We start from the raw sequence: 19,986 nt of genomic DNA on the forward strand, positions 1-19,986 counted from the left end.
CGACCGACTGACCGACAAACCGACCATCGACTAACCAACCAACCAACCAACCACCAACCAACCAACCAACCAAAAAAACCAACCAACCAACCAGCCAACCAGCCAACCAACCAGATTGGTAGCATCCAGATCATGCAAATTCTGCTCCATGTTTGCTTTTTCTTCAGTCAGATCCTCACATTTTTTCTCCAGAACCTTTAGCCTTCGAATGTTCATTTTATATATTTATATTTTTTACTCAACACCACACACACGCGCACATAAACTACACATCCCACACACGCGCACACACAACACACACACACACACGAATCTAATCAAAAAACAACGCGTGGAAAAGCAACCAACAACAACATAATCTCACTAACAATTAACACACAACATCAGCACAAACAACACAATAACACAGTGTAATATAACATAATGAATAAACATGTAACGGACATGCTGGTATGATGTAACAACGTCAAAAGCAAGCAAACATGAAAATTCAGCAATAATTTTAAGCATGTTTTTCTACTACATTCCAAGATAAAATTCCACCATCAACAACAACAATAACACAATAATAACAACAAAAACATCAACGTAAAAACAACAACATCAACAACAACATCAACAAAAATACAACGCCAACAACTACATCAACAACAACATCACAAACTTGGCAGTAAGTGAGCTGGCTTCTTGATTTTTAACTTTGATAGTATTGTTCAGCTCATTGACCTGAACAGTAGCCTGTATAAAAATTTTTTAATGGGCCTTCAACATCATGATCAGCAATACCATCACTTCATCATTCTGACTATCACCATTATTTCATCATAAGCACATCATCGTTACCACCACTACATCCGCACATCATCACCACTTCCACCATAATCACATCATCACCCTCATCAATCATATCCTCATCACTACCGCCATTTCACCCCCACCATCTCACCCCCACCACATTACCATACCACCACCACATTACGTACCACCACCACCACCACCTGTTGTTGAGATCTGTATGCTTCCAGCAATTCATTTCTGCATTGCCTCAACTTCTCCTTCAACTGCAACAATTCAGCCTCCTGTGACGACGATGCTGATGATGATACCATGGACTGAGGTGATGATAATGATGTTCCGTCACCACAACTAACGCGATGGATGAGTGTTAATTCATTTAAATGTCAAAATAATGTCCAATCATCAACAACAACAAAATCAACAGCAGCAACAAAATCAACAGAAGCAACAACCTCACCTACAACATCAACATTTTCATTGGCAAATAGACAATATGAATGACATCAACAAAACAATAACATCAACATAAACAACAACATCAACATCAAAACAACTATAACAAACCTGTACCTATGTTTTAATCTATTCATCTCAACTTCCAAGCGAATGTTCATGGCTCTGTAACTCTCTGAACAATCAAAAAAGTGGTTGTCTGGCGGTGTGAGTGGTTGTTTGTGTAAGTGATTGTTTGTTAGTGTGTGTGTGTGTGTATGTGTGTGGTTATTTGTTGAAATACGTGAGTGTGTGTGTGGGTGTGTATGTCTGTCTGCTTTGGTCGATTGGCGAGAAATAACATTATACTGTATACTGCAATAATAACAGCATAGATGTTATATGAACACTGAACAGTTGTGTTATTGTCATAAAATTGAATGAATGAATATTTCAAACAATGTTGTCACTTCTACTAGTTTTGTTGGAATTAATATTTTAAAAGATTAATCTAAACTTATTTCATATTATGCCGTGTTGCTTATAATTATCCAGCGGTTGGAAATATACATCTGGAAATTAAATGACTTAAAATGTTAAACTGTTGAAAATTTATATCATAGTCTGGTATGACTCGTCAACTCATTGAGTTGGTCCAGTTTTGACATCGGGTTGATGTTTGTCGCATGAAGGCACGAGGGCGTCGATGTGAGATGGTCAATCATATGCACCAATGCAAGCATTTTTTAATTGATGAAAAATAAATGAAAAAAGCTAACAAACAACAAACAAACAAATGTAAGGACATATGAACACACATGATCTGATGAGTTGCGCAAAGACATCATATTGATTGTTGTCTCGTTCTTTCAAATCCCTCAAGATCTGCTTCCTCCACGGTTCATCCAGACAGGCCATTTTGATGTTCTCTCCTGATGTCCTGAATGTTGCTCCTGACGTTAATGTTCGCGATGTTTTGGATGTTCCTAATGTTCAACAATGGAGTCACAGGCTTCAATCTAGCGAGAATGTTTACGTCACATTTTAATCAAATTAAAATATTAATGTGGCAAATTATAAAATTATGAAATATATTTATTTGTGGCAAAACTGTAGTTAAAACATGCTGCTTCCTAAATACTTTAATGATCGTTTGAGGTCATGGCTACATTGTTAACAAAAAATATCAAAACCGTGGAAATATCAAAACCGTGGGTTTTTATTCATTTAAAAAATATTCTAGCAGATGATTTTAAATTGTTTTACATCAATCGATTCAGTATTATTTGTTCTAAAATTTATTAAATATATTTATTCATGGCAAAATTATAGTTATCATGCTGTATAAAAATATATTTAATAAATGGTTAACGTGGCTATTTCACTTTATTTATTAAAACTGCGTCTCTGTTCTTTTTCATTTAAAACATATTCTGGCAGTAGATTTCAAATTATTTTACACCAATTGATACAGGATTGTTGTTTTATAAATTATTAAATATGTTTATTCATGGCAAAATTGTATGTCACGGTTCGAGGTTAGGTGCTAGCCGGACGGAATGCGCTTCAGAGGCAGGTGAGCTGGAAAAAGGGGATTGTTGGCGAGTTTTGGTCAAGAAGCGAATGTCGGTGGAAAGTACTGTTAACGTCGTTATTATTGTTAAATTAAGTTCGAAATTCAAACAATATTTTTCGTTATTAATTTTTTCGTTAATAACAATAGTTTCGTTATTTCAATTCCTGACTGTAAAGAATTACGCTTGGTTTTTTTTGAGTATTAAAGTATTTTTGCCGTGAACTCAGTTACATTGTAGTTAAAATGTTGCATCAAAATATATTTAAAAAATGGTTAACGTGGTTATTTCACTTTATTTATCATAACTGTGTCTGCGTTTTTATTCATTAAAAAAAAATTTAAACAGTAGATTTTGATTTTGAGAGAAAGCGAGGTGCAGCTTTTCAGAATGTTGCAGTTTTTTTTTTCAAAATAAAAAAAATTCCGCAACGTGAGAAAGACGTGATCATAAATGTAACTGTCAATGGAGAAATAAATCATTCGTCTACTGGACTGCACAGTCGTCACATTAACAGTGACACTAAAAAAAAGATAAGAGAGCTTACGAACACCAATAAAACTCCTAAAGCTATTTATAGGTCACTGTTAAATGAAACTCCACAAGAAATTGAAACCGGTTAACTTTCTTCTTCCTTCGCAACTTAATTTAAAATTTTCACCTTATAATAAATAGTACGATATAAATTTCGGTCATTAAAAATATCACCACACAGGTAACATTACGAAGTGCAGTACTTTGGCTGCAACAAAACAATTTATATAGAGAAAGAAAATTAACAGCCGCTTTGACAAGGCCAGTTTCAATGAAATCAAAATATTGAATGAAATGTGGTTGAAAACATTACTTCATCCAACATTGCCCAGATACGTTCAACACCTTAGCAACAAAAAATTTCATGCTTCGTTGTACACGGAATCTTAAATTGAAGCATTGTTAAACGACGTTCGTCATAGTGTTCCGGCAGTTCCGTGCTCATTACACATCGACAGTACAGAAGGAATCATACAAAATATAAAAAATGAAAAAAAGCCTTATCTGTACTCTGTTTTCACTAATCGAAATCATTTGGTTTTCGAATTTTTGTCAACATACCACAGAAGCTGGTTAATAGCATCAAAATTCAATGAATTTATTACAGCCACCAGTATGTTCACTTCATCCACATTGAATCTCTCATTAATAGTGGTTGATTTTTCATATGCCTTAATCAATGCTGCAGTAATAGCATTCAATCAATGTAACTTGAAAGAGTAAATGATAAGATGCTTCAAATCAATGGAACTCAACGCAAGGGTTATGATTTGCAAAAATCATGCTATGAAATTTGAGCAGGAGGTTATTTAAAATTTATCTGTCAAATGTATTTAGCTATTGCAGACCGAGTTATTTTAAAAACATTCTTTCTTACAGAATTTCATTTCAAATAAATGACAAACAGCTGCGCAAAGCGACGCTGAATTGCTTTTGTGCAATACAAAATTCAGAAACTAAGGAGGTTGATTTTTCATATTTTTTGTTTATGTTTCAGTCGAAATCTGTGTGCGTTAATCAAAACTTTTTGTGTGGCATACTTTTCTAAACATTTTTATCATCATTTATCCACATAACAGTGATGTAGTACGCATATTGGATAGTAACAGACTGCCCATTTTGTTAATTTAGTTTTTCCTTTTCATTGGTTTATGTCCTGTAAAATTATGCACGAAATCAAAGTGTAACATATTGTTATATGACACAGATCGCACATACACGACATCGTAATATTTAGTTAACCCATTAGCGTTCAGCGTTCTTTTTTGAGGACACTTGGTAAAATTGTTGTAAAACTCTGTTATTCAGTTTTATGAATTTTAATAAAATTAAAATTCATAAAACTTTATATATATCCAATATATATATATATGTATGTATATATATATATATATATATATATATATATATATATATAAAACTACGTATATATATCTTTGGTATCGTTAATATCGCTTGAAAAAAACAATCCGTTTTTTTTTCTCTAAATTACATATAAAAATTGTATTTCGTTAAAATAATTTAATAATAATAAATTTGTTTCTTAATGGCGGCTAAGGGAAAAAAGAAAGCGGAAGATTCTTCTTTAGAAGATTTAACATGGCGGCCGCAAAAGTTATTGTCAATTACTGACAATCTCATTGTGCAGTTATCGTCCTTATTGAAAAATGACATTAGCGAAGACATTGTTTTACACGTCAGAAGCTGGAACCAGCAGCCTCCGGGAAGCAGGATTTTTTAAGTTAAAACAAGTGTTTTAAATTTGCATGTGCTTCATGCATTAATGATTTCTTCAACTTCTTCAGTTTCTCCATTTTAACTCAAAAGTATTTCGGCACTCCATATTTATTTGTTGTTGAGTTGATCATCAAATTTGAAAATCATATTCATGATGCTGGTGTTACGGACGTGTCTTGTTTGCATGATTCTTATTTGAATTTTTTAAATCTATATTTTTACATATCAATTTTATTTTTCAAAATGAAAAGTCGAAAATGTTGCATAAGTAAGGCAACGACAGTAATTAGTTATTATTTAAATAACATTGTTTAGCTAGTATTTAGTAAGTTGTTTAGTACTAGTAGTATATTACTTTTCAGTTTTCAAACACAGACACAATAGTAAACACTAAACAGTGTAATATTTTTTTAAATTTCTATTTCTTGTAGTTAAACATACAAATTTGCATTGTAATGAAATATAAAATGGACGAGCGCCCAGGTTCTAGTCTATCTATGGATGTATTTCTTGTTACTGTTTGTTAGGGTAGGTAGGGTTTTAAGGAAGCCTTCTTAAAGCAAAGTTATGAAGTCTTGCTGTTTCTAAAACCTAACCCAGGCTGAGGCTAGCATGGTTGGACGTTAGGTGTCCAAAAATGATTTTAATTTTGATTTTTTTATATTATAATCTATTATATTAACACAAAAAAGATTTCCATTGAAAAATTGTACACTTCTACAAAATGGATATAATTTGTTAGAAAGGTATTAGATGATGTGAATTGGTTACCCAACAGCAAAACCAGAATTTGCAGTAATCATTTTTGTGACAAAGATTTTAAACCAAAATCAAAAAACAAAAATAGAAATGTTTTAATGGGTAATGCAGTGCCTTGCTTTGAAGTAATGAACTTTTTATTTATATACAAATATATAAATTTATTTAAATTGTCTCGGATATGTAATAACGTCAGATTTACACCTCGTTTATAACTATCGCGATCGTTGTTCCGAATTATTCTAGTTTTTAATTATATATTTTTTATTGGAAACGCCGCGGTTTGAATATTAATATACGGGGGATTCTACGCGACACATAAGTCTGCAGTTCCTGATGATAACTATTGAAACACATGTGTCGACCACGCAGACTGTTTAGATATTATATCAATACGAAATAAAATTTTACAACACGATCACGAGTTTTATTATCCACACAGTCACAGCCGCGTTAAAATACACTTGATATTTTATCATCACCCTACCCATTTTTTTGTTATACCATATATTTATTTTGATTTATAAAATCAAATCAATATCCCACACACAGATCAAATCGTATTATATACAGTGAATGAATGATAAACTTTTATGAATTTTTCATTGACACGAATGAATTGCAAAATGAGGAGCGATTATGCAAAACAAGTTAAAATCCACTTTTGCTATGCTATGGCTTCGTGGTATGAAATTAAACAGCAGTATCATTTTTTCTCTTTGGTTGATGATTTTCGTGCAGACTACGTTATATTCATGTAATTTTCTTATAGCAAAAGAACTCATTTCGTGCATATGACGTTAAATCCAAAGTTATGAGTTGGGCAAAACAAATTTAATCCATGAGGCGTGTTTGTTAGCGTAACGTGACTGACATTTCTTTTGATGTTTACTAGTTTTGCGGTCGATTCGAAAGATATTTTGTTTATTTATTTTGTTTGTTTATTTTGTTTATTGACAATATTATAATTATTTCCAGTCAGAAAACTAATAACTATATTTTAAACATGAGTTCCGAAGAAGAGTTAAGCGGATTAATTGAGGACATCAACAAAGGCACACGAAAGAATACAATAACGTCGAACAAGCGCAGTAAACAACAGCTTGAATGGTAGGAGATCGGGATATAGGGGTTATTTTGGAAGACGGATGTGTGGTAGCTTCAAGCCATCACTACTGTTACAATAATGTTCTTTTCGTAAAATTTTAATAGTATTTTAGTAGTATTTTAGATTCCGCAGCGCATTTAGTCAAAATAATTGGAATTAATTTATTACAATAGAATAGTTTAATTATAGCAGTTACCGTCTTGAAATTCAGTACTTGTCTTCTGCTTGCAGCTCTTATGCAGCCACTTTGTTATCAAAAAGGATAAAAATATTATGAAAAAAGAAAAAAGTATCATTATTTTTAATATGACTTAAGACAGTCATTATTAAAGTATTACCATAACAGTACTGTCTTCTTCTTGCATTGATACAATGACCTCATGCTTTATTCCAAAAAAAACTTTTAGTAATATTATTATTGCTCAATTTCATTACTCCTTTACCATACAATCATTTTGTTGATATTTTTACAAGTAATTCATTACAAATAAATATAATATAATTATTAAATTTCAGGCACACTTTTAAAGTAGATGACCTTAATTGGTACGTTTCATGCACTCATGATCCGACACGATCGACATACCAGTGTGCAAAGGTAACACAATAGGATGTTCTTCCTTTCAAGACACAGTTGTTTGCAACGTGTTCTAAAGTTGAACAAGATTAATTTGTTGCCGCTCATGTTGAAACAATAAAATCAGTAAGTAAGAGAGCACCTGAACCAAAAAGAAATAGGTCATTGGCTTCTTCTTATTTCATAAAATCAGCAATTTCGGGGATGAAGAAAAGAGTATGCAGGATAGTTTTTCAGGATGAATACACCCAATTAAGAAGACCAGACTAACTAGATTGCTGAAGCAAGCATTTCTTGGATTACCAGTCGAAGGAAGAGGAGGCGACCGTGTATCGCACAAGTCGATATCAAAGGAGCTGCAAATAAGAACGTTCATAAAAAGTCTTCGAGCACGTGAGAGCCATTACGAAAGGAACAAAAGTATTCGCGTGTACCTTCCAGCTGAACTGAAGAGCAGCAGACAACTCTGGAGAATGTACAACAGCACAACTTCTTCGTTTCAAATGTTCTACAAGATTTTTACCAGAGAATTTAACATTGGCTTTGGGTCCCCAAAAGTAGATGCATGTACGACATGTGAGCGTTTCAGGCATCTGATTCGAAAGCATCGGAATGAGCACGAAAGAAAGAAGTTGGTTGCCGAGAGAAAGGTTCACTTGTTACGGAAAAATGCTTTTTACAAAGCGTTACGAACAGAAGTAAATGGAACGCATCGAATTGCCTATGATCTGCACCAAGTACATGTCTTACCAAAATTGCCCGATATTATCCTATACAAATTGTACATCATAGTAAGATGTATGAAGAACTGAAGAAGGCAAAAACTATATATACTCTGGTTTATCAACCACATTATCATCAGCATGGAGTTGGAAATCGGCAGACCCAGTAATGTCATTTTTTCTGTTTTTCAGTTATTTAAATAGTTTTGTTATATATGCATATTTAGTTGAGTAGATTTTATTACTATTTAGAGGACGCGATAAAACAATTTTTACAATTTTATAATTAGAACAAATTTATGTGTAATAAAAAATTAATACTTTACAGGAGGCACAGATTCAGTGGTATCAAATGGTAGTGGTTTGCTTCCACTTCCGGTATCAAATAATAATGGTTAAAAAAGTTTATCATTTATAGTCATAGTCAGATGTATGAAGAACTGAAGAAGGCAAAAACTATATATACTTTGGTTCATCAACCACATTTTACTAATTTTTTGTTACAGCAATTTAATGTGTAGTAAAAAAATTAATTTAATTTACAGGGGGCAATGGTTCAGTGGAAATTCATGGTACTTCTCTTCCAGTAGGGAATGAAAATGGTTAAAAACTTTGTATACATTTTAATTTAGAGATGCACCGAAGTTCGGCTACGCCGAAATCCGGCTTTTTTTCAAATCCGGCCTAAATCCGGCTTTTTTTCAAATCCGGCTGAAATCCGGCTTTTTTTCAAATCCGGCCGAATCCGGATTTAGGCGTCTATCAACAATTAAAAATGTTATAAATAGAAAAATAAATTTTATTGAATTCAATTAATTTTATGTCAATAATTTAAAGGCTAAGCATACATGACATATAATAACAACATCACTAATTGTGAGGTGAGCTGGACAATTTTCTTTATGTTATAAAATAGGTTATGCATAAATTATAAGCTGATCTTTGTGAAAAAGAACTTGTTCACGTGTATATACTATATAATAGTATGTGACGGATAATATAGCTAAATAATATATATATGGACTGAGAATCAAGCCTTGGTGAACTCCCATGCTGATGTCAAATGCATCTGTGTTTCCAACTGTTGTGCTGATGAGAGTCTTAGTATTCATGTACATTTCCATCACAAGTCGAACAAGATATTCTGGAATGAGTTGCCGACATAGACTCCGACTGATTGCTTCACGGGGAACTCGATCAAATGCTTTTTCAAGGTCTACAAAAATGTGTGATAGTTGCTGATGCTGGTAAAACGTGAGATCGGTACTCCTATGGTATCATCCATGTTTACAAACTATAGCAATGTACTTTTAATAAATTGACTCTGCCCGTGTTGAATTGAAAATAATTTAATTAGGTAAGTTTTTTAGATCGTTACTTGTCAAATAGTTGAAATAGTGAACATTAAATAAAAAAAAGTTAAAATATGAGTAAATTTCTGTTTTGATAACAATCAATGGCTTATGGAGTGATTAAAATGATAAAAATGATTGAAAATTTTAACCACTCCATATTTGTGAAATGATTGAAAATTTTGTTACAAAGGGAGGCCCTAACCCTAACCCTGTTAACCACTGCATAAGCCATTCATATTTGACAAGTAATGATCTAAATTATTATTATAGTAATGATCTAAATTATTTTCAATTTGATATAAATAAATAATCAAGCGCTAGACAATTCAATTTATTAAAAGTACATTGCGATAGTTTGTAAACATGGACGATACCATAGGAGTACCGATCTCACGTTTTACCGTTGATGCTTTGCGAGGTAATTCTCTTGCAGTTGCTGAAGGATGTGAATTGCTTCAATTGTAGATTTCCCCACTAGGAAACCAAATTGATAATTTCCGATTGTGATGCACGACGTTAATCTTCTCTCAATGATTTTCTCGACAATTTTCAGGGAGTGTTCTAACAGACGTATACCCGATATGATGAGCAGTTCAATGGATCACCTTTGCCTTTGTATAGCGGGACTGTTATGCTATAGTTCCATTCAGTCGGCATTGAGCAATTTCTCTAGATTTCATGGCAAAGTTGTAGTAACATTAGGATACCTACAGTACCAGGTGCTTTGATAATGTCATTTGTGAGTCCAGAGGGTCCTGCTGCCATTCCATCCTTCATAGCTTTCAGACGGTTGAAGTATTCGATTGATTTAATAGAGAAGTATTTTTAAATTAATTTTTTTTTAGTTATTATTTTACATAAACGTATATATATATATATATATAACTATATATATTTACAAACATTTATATGTTGGTAATAGACCATAATTTTTACAATATTCTATAAATTCTACCGAATTCAGTAGAATTTATTTTATACTTATACTTTATAGAATATTGTAAACATTTATTTTATATGAATGAACATGTCTATAAAATAAAATAAAAGTCTATTTTAAACATTTTACATTTACATATGTCTTAGCAAAAATATACTTTACTTATGCATGGGTACATCAACGTACTTTCTCTTTTTACAGCCATGTCTCACTGTGCATATATAGTATATATATTTTATATTTATACTTACCGTGACTTGTGGCAATCTTCAATCCCGTTCTCAAACTTTTTATAAAGTTTATGGATCCGCAAACGTCGATCCGGAATTTAGAAACAAGTTATTGGAAAGAATTAATTGTTAATTAATTAATTTATTTATTCATATAATTTTCATTGAATTCTATCTCGCTATAGTATTATATATTCATTTAGTTTGCTAAAAACAATAACGAACGCAGAACGATAGTGATTGGAAATGGTCAGTTGTTCAACAGCACTAAATCAATGTTTCAGTTAATATGGAAAACGAGTCAGACTAAAACAAATTAAGATTTCATAAATATTGTATCATTTTTTATATTCTTTAAAAAATCAGAATTTGACAAACTGTTAAAACATGCAAAACCTATAAAATGATAACAAAAAATAAGTAACTAAGTGAGAACGTACATATAGGTAAGCATAATAAGCATGGAAAATAAAATGATGATTTAAAAAAGTCATTAACTGGTTAATTGACTAATTAGTGACTTAATAAGTTATGACGTTGTTAAGAAAAAAAATGGACAAAATTGAAAAAATGGCAAATAATTATAATATTCTATATATGTATGAGGATAAATAACTAATTATGGTTAATAAATAAAAACTTATATATAATAAACTATTAATAATTATTATTATTATCATCAATAGTAATAACTGAAACGGATTCAATGTATTTTAATGTTTTTTCAAAAATATATTTGAATTTATATAAATAAATAAATATTGGAAGGAGACTATATTATATACAGTATTGTATAAATTCAACAAATCGGTAGAATTCATACACTACTGTATAAAATAAATAAATGAAAACAATAAAAATAGGTTTTTTTGAAAAATTAAATTCTTTTTCTTTTAATATGGATTCATTAATTTTTAATGTTTTTTTCAAACAAAGATATGGTTTGTTGTTGCGAAATAAAAATCTTCTCAGATTAATAGGGTTGCTAAAATTGAACATCGCGGAAACACCGCTTTATCAACTAATTGATTGATTGATTGATTGATTGATTGATTGATTGAATGATTGATCGATTGATTGATTGATTGATTGATTGATTAATTGATTGATTGATTGATTGATTGATTGATTGATTGATTGATTGATTGATTGATTGATTGATTGATTGATTGATTGATTGATTGATTGATTGATTGATTGATTGATTGATTGATTGATTGATTGATTGATTGATTGATTGATTGATTGATTGATTGATTGATTGAGCTCTCTAACTTTTTCTACGATTACTTCTTCATCACTTATGCAGTTCAGAACGGACCCAAGACTCATCTGTTTGCAAAATTCATTGAAGAACGTTGTTGAACATCGCGGAAATAGCGCTTTATCAACTAATTGATTGATTGATTGAAAGTTATTAGAAAAAGAAAAAACATTAGTAGAATGATATTGGAGACAGAACTGTAACGAATCTTATTTCGGCAGCTTTATAACCAACAATTTCTCAAAAGAAATTGACAATAAAATATTGCCCAAGGATTATTTGCTCGTTAAAAAATTCGAAAAAGTCGTATATATCTTAGAACAAAGTTGAAACATTACATACATTAGCCAAATATTTGAGTTAATTGATCGGTAACAATCAAAAAATAAATAAAATTAAAGTTTTAAAAAAATTGATAAAAACGTTGTTGATAAATACGAGCAGATCCTAAAATTTGTGTTAGTAACAAATCACGATAAAAATAGGTCAAATCAAAAAATGTTGAATATTCGACAATGAGTCGATGGATCGAATTATAAAACTGTGAAATAAAATTAATCAATCAAATGCTGCAATTTTAAAACCCAGGCCCACATTGAAGGCAGCTGGCTTGGTGGAATGTACGGAAAGATGATGTCAATGCCTCCACTCGATGAATGTTTGTTCCATAGAAACGAATCATAATACCCAAGCATTGTAACCTTGGTGGCTGAAGATGGCTGTGGAGCTCCTAACGTCAAAATATTTTGTGCTGGCCAGTTCAACACAAAGACATAAACCACTTTTTCGGAATCAGATTGTTTAGAGGTGTACCTTGAAATAACAATTAAAATAATTTAGCATCAATACAATTCACTACAGTTAATGTACACATACACACCATATGTTCTTGCTGATGGTGTCGTTTTGACACTTCCAAGGGACTGACGAATAAACTGCCTCCTCATTAACTTTCAACCACGTACCCAGTTGCCTCAACCTCTCCTCAAAGATGGGATCGATTCGTCCATCTGATCGAATTCCAGCGTTGATCAATATATTTCCACCACAACTGTAGTTTCATTCAAATTATCGATAAATAATTGTTTTAATTGATTCAGACTGTGTTCCGCGTTTTTATTGTTGGGTTGCTTGTTTGATGTATTGCACTCTATTTATTGTTATTTGCGTCAAACTGAATGGTTCTAATAAGCACTAATGACGCAGTGCTTGCATTTCAATAAATGCGTAGCCACGTTTGTCCTGTGGTGTGTATTAGCAATTAAGTTTAATTCGAAACCAAACAATGGGAGAAAAAAGAAACAAATTTGTAAGCAACTAGGCGTCTGTCAGAACTGCATAATAACTAACAAGACCTGCACGAAAGCAATGAAACAGACCTAATAGTTGATGCTACCTCAGCAATTGAACTTTCTATTGGAATGATGTCGCTGAACTGGGCAACTCGTCTGTAGCCCCATGAATCAAGATCCAATGTCACGCAATTTTCCCATTTATGCTTTTGCAGAATTCCTAAAAATTAATAAGCAGTTTAAATCATACCAATTTTTTAAAAAGTTATTTTATCTAACCTGGATTGTAACGATCGTTACATGTGTAAAATCCCCCATGCTTGCACATCATATCTTTTCCCCATTTGTCGTTAACAACTACGGTATCTTTGACTGGACTATTTAATTTTGTAATATTCAACATTGATTCTTGTTATAAATACAATTAATTTTTAATTGAAAATCAACCTGTTATTATAAAGCCATGCAAGAAATTCGGTACTATTCCAATACTGATAGGAAGCTTCTTGATCTCCATCCGACCAAACAACGTCCGGCTTATACGTGTTCACTATCTCGTATAATTCAGGCAAGGTTTTACTCTGAAAAGATTTAACTAGTTACCGAAAGTTACATCACATTTTGCCACTAATCTAATGTTAAAAGCATCCAGCATGTAAATACTGATTATATTATATAAAAAACATAAAGACTAATAAGACAGGGATTGCCATGTCTTTAGGAAATTAATGGGTGGATATTGCAAATAGGCTTCAATTAAATCATTCAAAAACTCAGTTTTTAACGGTTGGTACCAGGCATCAATTGAAAAAAAAAATGAACGTTGAGTCTATAAGACTTGGTGATTCTGACATCGAATTTTGCATATATGCACGCAACCTGGGATTTATTTTTAATAATAACATGTCTTTTAACGTTCAAACTAGGACAGTTTTAAAAGAATGCTCTGGATAATTGCGTAGACTTATCTTCATCAAACGATCTTTAAACAGACATACTTTTCAATTGACTTGCATTGATCTATATTAAGGCTTATTAAGTGAAAGTATGGCTAGACAGCAGTTGGTTTAAAATTGGACTGCAAGGTTGGTTTTAGGTGGTCTTAAATACAACCAATTCTTTTTGCTCTTCATTGGCTTTCTGATTATCAGAAAATTATTTTTAATATTTATTTAACAGTTTTTAAATGTATTAAAGGAGTCGCCCCTAAATATTTAAGTGACAGAGACTTTCCCAGAACAATGCCTATGCCACTGCTGAGTCAAACATTGGGGTCTGACAATGCAGGTTTACTATTTGTGTCTGATACAAACTCGGCAATTAGTCATAAAATTTTTTTCGTAATGGTTCATGCTGTCTGAAATGGTGATCTTGCGTTGTCTGTTATCCAATTTCGTAAAAGGTTGGAACACTATCTTTTTCCCAAGCTTTTCATTCACTGCATTGCCCTAATAACAAGCTGCGCAATGTACTTCTATAAATCGTTAGCGCCTCTGAGATCTTTTTAAAGGGTGCTTGCAAATACACTAATAATAATAATTGAGTTAAATAGGAAATAGCCTTAAGCAAACTTATCAGTAAGCAGGATAAAAAAAGTTGTTAAAGTAATATTGTTTAACAACGCAGACTAAATAAAGATGATTTTTTTTGATTTATTAATAGATTTAGCTAGTTAGTATTAACATAAAAAATTTATGTTCCTATAATTTTTATTGTAAAAGATGTGAACAAATTGCATCAGTAGCAAATCGGTATGAAAGGATGTTTTGAAAAACACTATATATCAGCCGAACTAGGGCGGATTTAGAAACCGTTGAGGGGAGGCCTAAAATTTTTGAAATTTAATTTTAAAATTTGACTTGGTATCAAAAACCACTAAAACTAACATAATTAGGCTTGAGATTTTTACTTTGCTTATCTCGCAAATTTTTGGGTAACTTTTCAACTTAAAACGGTGTTTTCGTGTGTAAAAACTGAGTTTTACTGATTTTTAATAAAAATACTGCTCATGACTGGTTCCTTTAAATCTGTCTTTGAGCCTAACGACCTCATATTAGAACCCTATATTTTGAAATTAAATGACAGAATTATTTTTACTTTTTGTATATGGTAAACTATACCATTTTTTCTAACTACGCTAGTTTTGTTTTAGGCGTTTATGGGGTAAAGTAGCTCATATAATTATTTTGTTAGAATTCGTTCACATAAGAAGTACTTAACTAATTAAAATATAAAATACTTTGACCTGAATACTGAACAATAAATCTAATCATCCACAAATACTTCCTGCCGACAACAGGCCTTGCACGTGAAAATATATATTCGAAAAAAAAGCTGTTTAATTCCATTCAACTATTTTTTATAGAGTAATATTTAATCTACTGATCGATTTTAGATGTTTTAACAGCCATGGTGGTCAAAATAAATTTCTCGCTAATTATAATCAACAATGCGGTTTTAGAAGATAAATATAACGAAACTAAAAAATATCAATATTTGGCTATTCGGTCTTTTAAAAAAGGTCGAACCTAAAATTTCAGCGGTGCGTTTCTAGAAAAAACAATTCTACAATGGAAATTTTGATGGTAATAAAACTTGGAAACATATTATGGCATGGTAGTAAAATTTGATTGGTAATAATAATTCTAATAAAAAGATAATCAAGCAAAATCAAATAAATAACATACCATTGTGAATAAGTTCGTTTTGAACTGGTTGCCTTTGTCGTTTAAATATAAAGAGTGGTACCATTCAAATAAAGAATGATACAATCCAAATTTAAGGTCAGTTCTTTTTCTAATGGAATTAGCAAGTTCTCTTTTTAAAACAATATCAAAATTTAATGTCAAATAAAATTTTCATTTGTAACATTCATTAATCATTAACTTTAGTAACGTTTATTTACATAAAACAAATATGGAATATTGAAAAACATTATATAATTTTGGAAATGCAATACACCAAGAGCTGCAAATGATGGAATTAAATAAATTGAATTAAATAAATTAAACTTGACCTTAAATGTTGACCGGAAAGCTATTGCTCCATTATGTTATTAGGGCTACATATGTTTTATATATGCTTTGTATGCTTCATCACTTCATCATGCTTCATCACATACAATCTTTTCTTACTACATTATTACGTCATTACATTACATTTTAGCTCTAGAGTGTAACACGTGGTCGTTATTCCTATTTTTTTTAGCTAAGATGTCGAGATTGTTTTCACCACAAATTAAATTATGTGTGCAATGCCGCTCTTGCTTGCAATAAAGTGTCTGACGAAAAAAATACGATAGTAGAACAATGCCAGTATTAAAATTTTAAGAGGTGACGCTTTTGCTTTGTTTCTCAACGTATTAATTGTTGGCGAGTTAGCACAATCAATAAAAATGCCATATCTGGCGCTGTTATTACGCGGTGACCATACTTTAAGTATGACATATAAGCAGTTTGTCAATGACGTTGTTATTTTTTGTTGCTTGTTAATTTGCGGTTGTCTTTGAACAATTAACAAAAAATTGCGTTAATTAATTAATATTGAAAAAACTCACCAACTAAATCTTTTTTGGGACAAACATCCATCGAGTTCCAGTTCCAAGAATAATTGGAAGGCCAATTTGTGTAGCCCTCATGATGCTTGCTGGTCAGAACTACATATCTATAAAAATTAAATTTTTCAAATTTATAAAATAAAAAAATGCTAGAAATAAAATGAAATTAACTTTGCTCCAGCGTCCTTAAAAATGTCAGCAAGCAGGTCGGTATCATAAAACTCAGCTTTGAACTGAGAACCAAAATCAGCATATGTAAAGTTGGGTGGGTAATTCTTTTTCATGAGTTCAACGGCATCTGTATTGTTATTGTTCCAATAATACCAAAACCATTCAGACTGAAACGAAGGCACAGAAAAGACTCCCCAGTGTAAGAAGATTCCTATCTTGGCCTTATCAAACTAGGCAAGCAGTGGTCGTGAATCTATGGACTCCCATGTTGGCAAGTAGTTATTTTTAAAATAAGACAAAGACAAAAACGTTAAAGTAGCACTTAAAACATGAATATATGCCATCATGTGTTTCATATTATAAATTTCTTACCAAATTGCACAACAATTTATTTATTTGGATTTTATTATCTCCCACAATAAATTCGCTCATCACACAACAATTTATTTATGAAAATAAAACGTAATTTCGAACAGTTAAAACAACAGTAAATTTTTTGAAATTATTTGAAAGTTACTCACAAACTGAAAATATTTTCATGATACAAAAATCAAAATAATTAACAGTTAGCTTTTTTATTCTTTCAATTTAAAACGAGTACATAGTTATATATATATATAACCAAATGCTTATATATATATATATATATATATATATATATATACATACATACATACATATATAAAAGATCATATATTTGTATATGTACAGGTACACATATATACAAAAATATATACCAGATACATATAAAGCTATAGTTATATATATATATATATAACTTAGTTTGTTCAGCTGTGGTGATTATGATAGTTGTGGTTGTGGTATTTGCAGTGGTGGAGATGGTTGTGGTGGTAATGTTAACGGTGGTGGTAATGATGGTGGTATTTGCGATTGTGATGATGGTTGTAATGGTAACGATAAAAGTGGTAGTAATGATCGTGAAGTTACCAAAAAAGACTCAGAACTAAAATTGCAATTAGGTTTGTTGAACATTAGGTCAATTATGAATAAGATCAAAACTGTTCGCGATTTATTTTCTAATAATTTTGATATTTTTGTTGTTACGGAATCCTGGCATGGGTCGTCCGATAATTTATCACTTAGACTCACTCTGCCACCTGATTTTGTGTTCATAGATTTTCTGAGGCCGACCGACCCTAACCATGGTGGAATAATTGTATTTTTTAAAAATTATTTTAAATTTTATAGAATTCCGCTGCCTTTATTTAAGACGTTTGAGGCTATAGTTGTGAAATTTTATTTCAACAAAGTAACTATTGTTGTTTTTGCAATTTATCGTCCTGGGTCTTCTATTCCATCACCATTGTTTTTTGATGAGTTATCATCTGTTTTTGATCAAATATTGCTTTTAGCAAATTATGTTATTCTTATTGAAGATGTGAATATTCATGTTGAACTTTTGAACGACCCTAATGCATTGAAATTGTTTGAAATTTTTGATTTATATCAATTGATAAATAGAATAAATGAACCAACCCACGTTCATAGTGGAACATTAGATTTAATTGCCTCTAGTTCTGACCTTCCCTCACAATTTTTTTCCGTTGAGCCACCAAATGTGTATTCAGACCACAGTTTAATTAAAATTTGTTTCCCTATTTCTGTTCCCACACCTCAGAAAAAATGGAAACTTACTCGTTCATGGAATCAAATTGACGAAAATCAATTTTCTTCACTAGTTCTCGAATCACCTATTTCAGGGCCGTTCAATTCATCTTCCGCTGATACCCTGTTGGATTTGTTTAATTCTGAAATCGTGAGAATTGTGGATATGGTTGCTCCTTGTCGTTATGTCAAATCTACTCATGTACTATCTGCTCCTTGGTTTGACTCTGAATGTCGTTCATTAAAACGCAATTGTCGAAAACTGGAACGATTGTATAGGAAAATGAAAAATGATATTAATCGAAATGCATGGCGCTTAGCATTAAAAGAAAAAATACAACAATTTTCCCAAAAAAGAAACAAATCTCATTTTTCAAAATATTCCTTCCGATCAACCGAGCGCAATTTATTTTTTACCCCGACCACAAAGTTGGTGACGGGTTCCCGCAACTTTGCGGTTCTTGGCCCGATTGTTTGGAATGGTTTACCTCCATACTTACGTGACCCTAACCTATCATATTTACAATTTCGAAGTCAACTTAAAATTTATTTATTTGCACAATGAATGTCCGTCTTATTTGTCTATGATTTAGTAGCGCTTTTGAGATTCAACAATAAAAAAGCGCTGTATATAAATTTCCGTAATAATATATATATATATATATATAATATATATATATATATTTATAGAATATTATAAAATATATATATATATATATACATACATACATATATAAAAGATCATATATTTCTATATATACACATATATACAAAAATATATACCAGATACATATAAAGCGCATTACAACATTAATTTGGCAAGCGCATATATATATACATATATAAAAGATCATATAAATGATCATATATTTGTATCTATACACATACATACAAAAATATATACCAGATAAATATAAAGCGCATTACATTAATTATCTACTTGATACTCACAAGATGTTGAAGAAATCATGTGAGTCGTTAACGTCGATATTATAATGACTTGTTAAAATGTGATTGTTATATAGTATTATATTACTTTTATTATACTTATATATATATATACATATATATATATATGTATATATAATTATCGATGGAAATCACAGCATGTTCGGCGTTAGTTAACTTCCAATTTAACTCTTCGACTTTTCTAACGGTTGATCGTAAATCATTTCCAAGTTTCTTTAGTTCAAAACCAAAATTTTTGTTTATTTTATGCATGATAGAAAAGAAAAACTTTTTTTAGTACTCCTATACCATCTTTGCTGTTCAAAATGATAGGTGGTCATGCTCAATGATATTTTTATACTG

General features: G+C 31.3%; 3 protein-coding genes across 3 annotated transcripts in view; 1 reads left to right on the forward strand and 2 right to left on the reverse strand.

Annotated features, from left to right (window-relative positions):
* HELRODRAFT_99753 (hypothetical protein) overlaps positions 1 to 2,199 on the reverse strand; it is a 10,638-nt gene extending 8,439 nt beyond the window's left edge. The window contains exons 1-5 of the mRNA XM_009019631.1: positions 2,049 to 2,199; positions 1,369 to 1,450; positions 999 to 1,146; positions 665 to 738; positions 112 to 202 (exon numbers count right to left, since the gene is read on the reverse strand). Coding sequence (XP_009017879.1) covers positions 112 to 202; positions 665 to 738; positions 999 to 1,146; positions 1,369 to 1,450; positions 2,049 to 2,148 — 495 coding nt within the window. The 5' untranslated portion in view covers positions 2,149 to 2,199. The remainder of the gene's footprint in view (positions 1 to 111; positions 203 to 664; positions 739 to 998; positions 1,147 to 1,368; positions 1,451 to 2,048) is intronic.
* A 4,641-nt stretch (positions 2,200 to 6,840) lies between these two features.
* On the forward strand, positions 6,841 to 8,996 carry HELRODRAFT_172979 (hypothetical protein; the record flags this gene model as incomplete). Its single annotated transcript, XM_009019632.1, has 5 exons — positions 6,841 to 6,944; positions 7,459 to 7,540; positions 7,777 to 8,310; positions 8,570 to 8,644; positions 8,874 to 8,996. The coding sequence occupies 5 exons, from the start codon at positions 6,841 to 6,843 to the stop codon at positions 8,994 to 8,996; spliced, it is 918 nt and encodes a 305-aa protein (XP_009017880.1).
* Positions 8,997 to 10,609: 1,613 nt separating this feature from the next.
* HELRODRAFT_172980 (hypothetical protein) lies at positions 10,610 to 17,316 on the reverse strand (the record flags this gene model as incomplete). Its single annotated transcript, XM_009019633.1, has 11 exons — positions 10,610 to 10,627; positions 12,042 to 12,098; positions 12,732 to 12,843; positions 12,911 to 13,081; positions 13,410 to 13,542; positions 13,602 to 13,699; positions 13,770 to 13,903; positions 16,010 to 16,137; positions 16,879 to 16,985; positions 17,050 to 17,216; positions 17,281 to 17,316. The coding sequence occupies 11 exons, from the start codon at positions 17,314 to 17,316 to the stop codon at positions 10,610 to 10,612; spliced, it is 1,161 nt and encodes a 386-aa protein (XP_009017881.1).
* Positions 17,317 to 19,986: the final 2,670 nt, after the last annotated feature.

This window comes from Helobdella robusta (assembly GCF_000326865.2).
Source record: "Helobdella robusta unplaced genomic scaffold HELROscaffold_25, whole genome shotgun sequence".
Taxonomy (NCBI): domain Eukaryota; kingdom Metazoa; phylum Annelida; class Clitellata; order Rhynchobdellida; family Glossiphoniidae; genus Helobdella; species Helobdella robusta.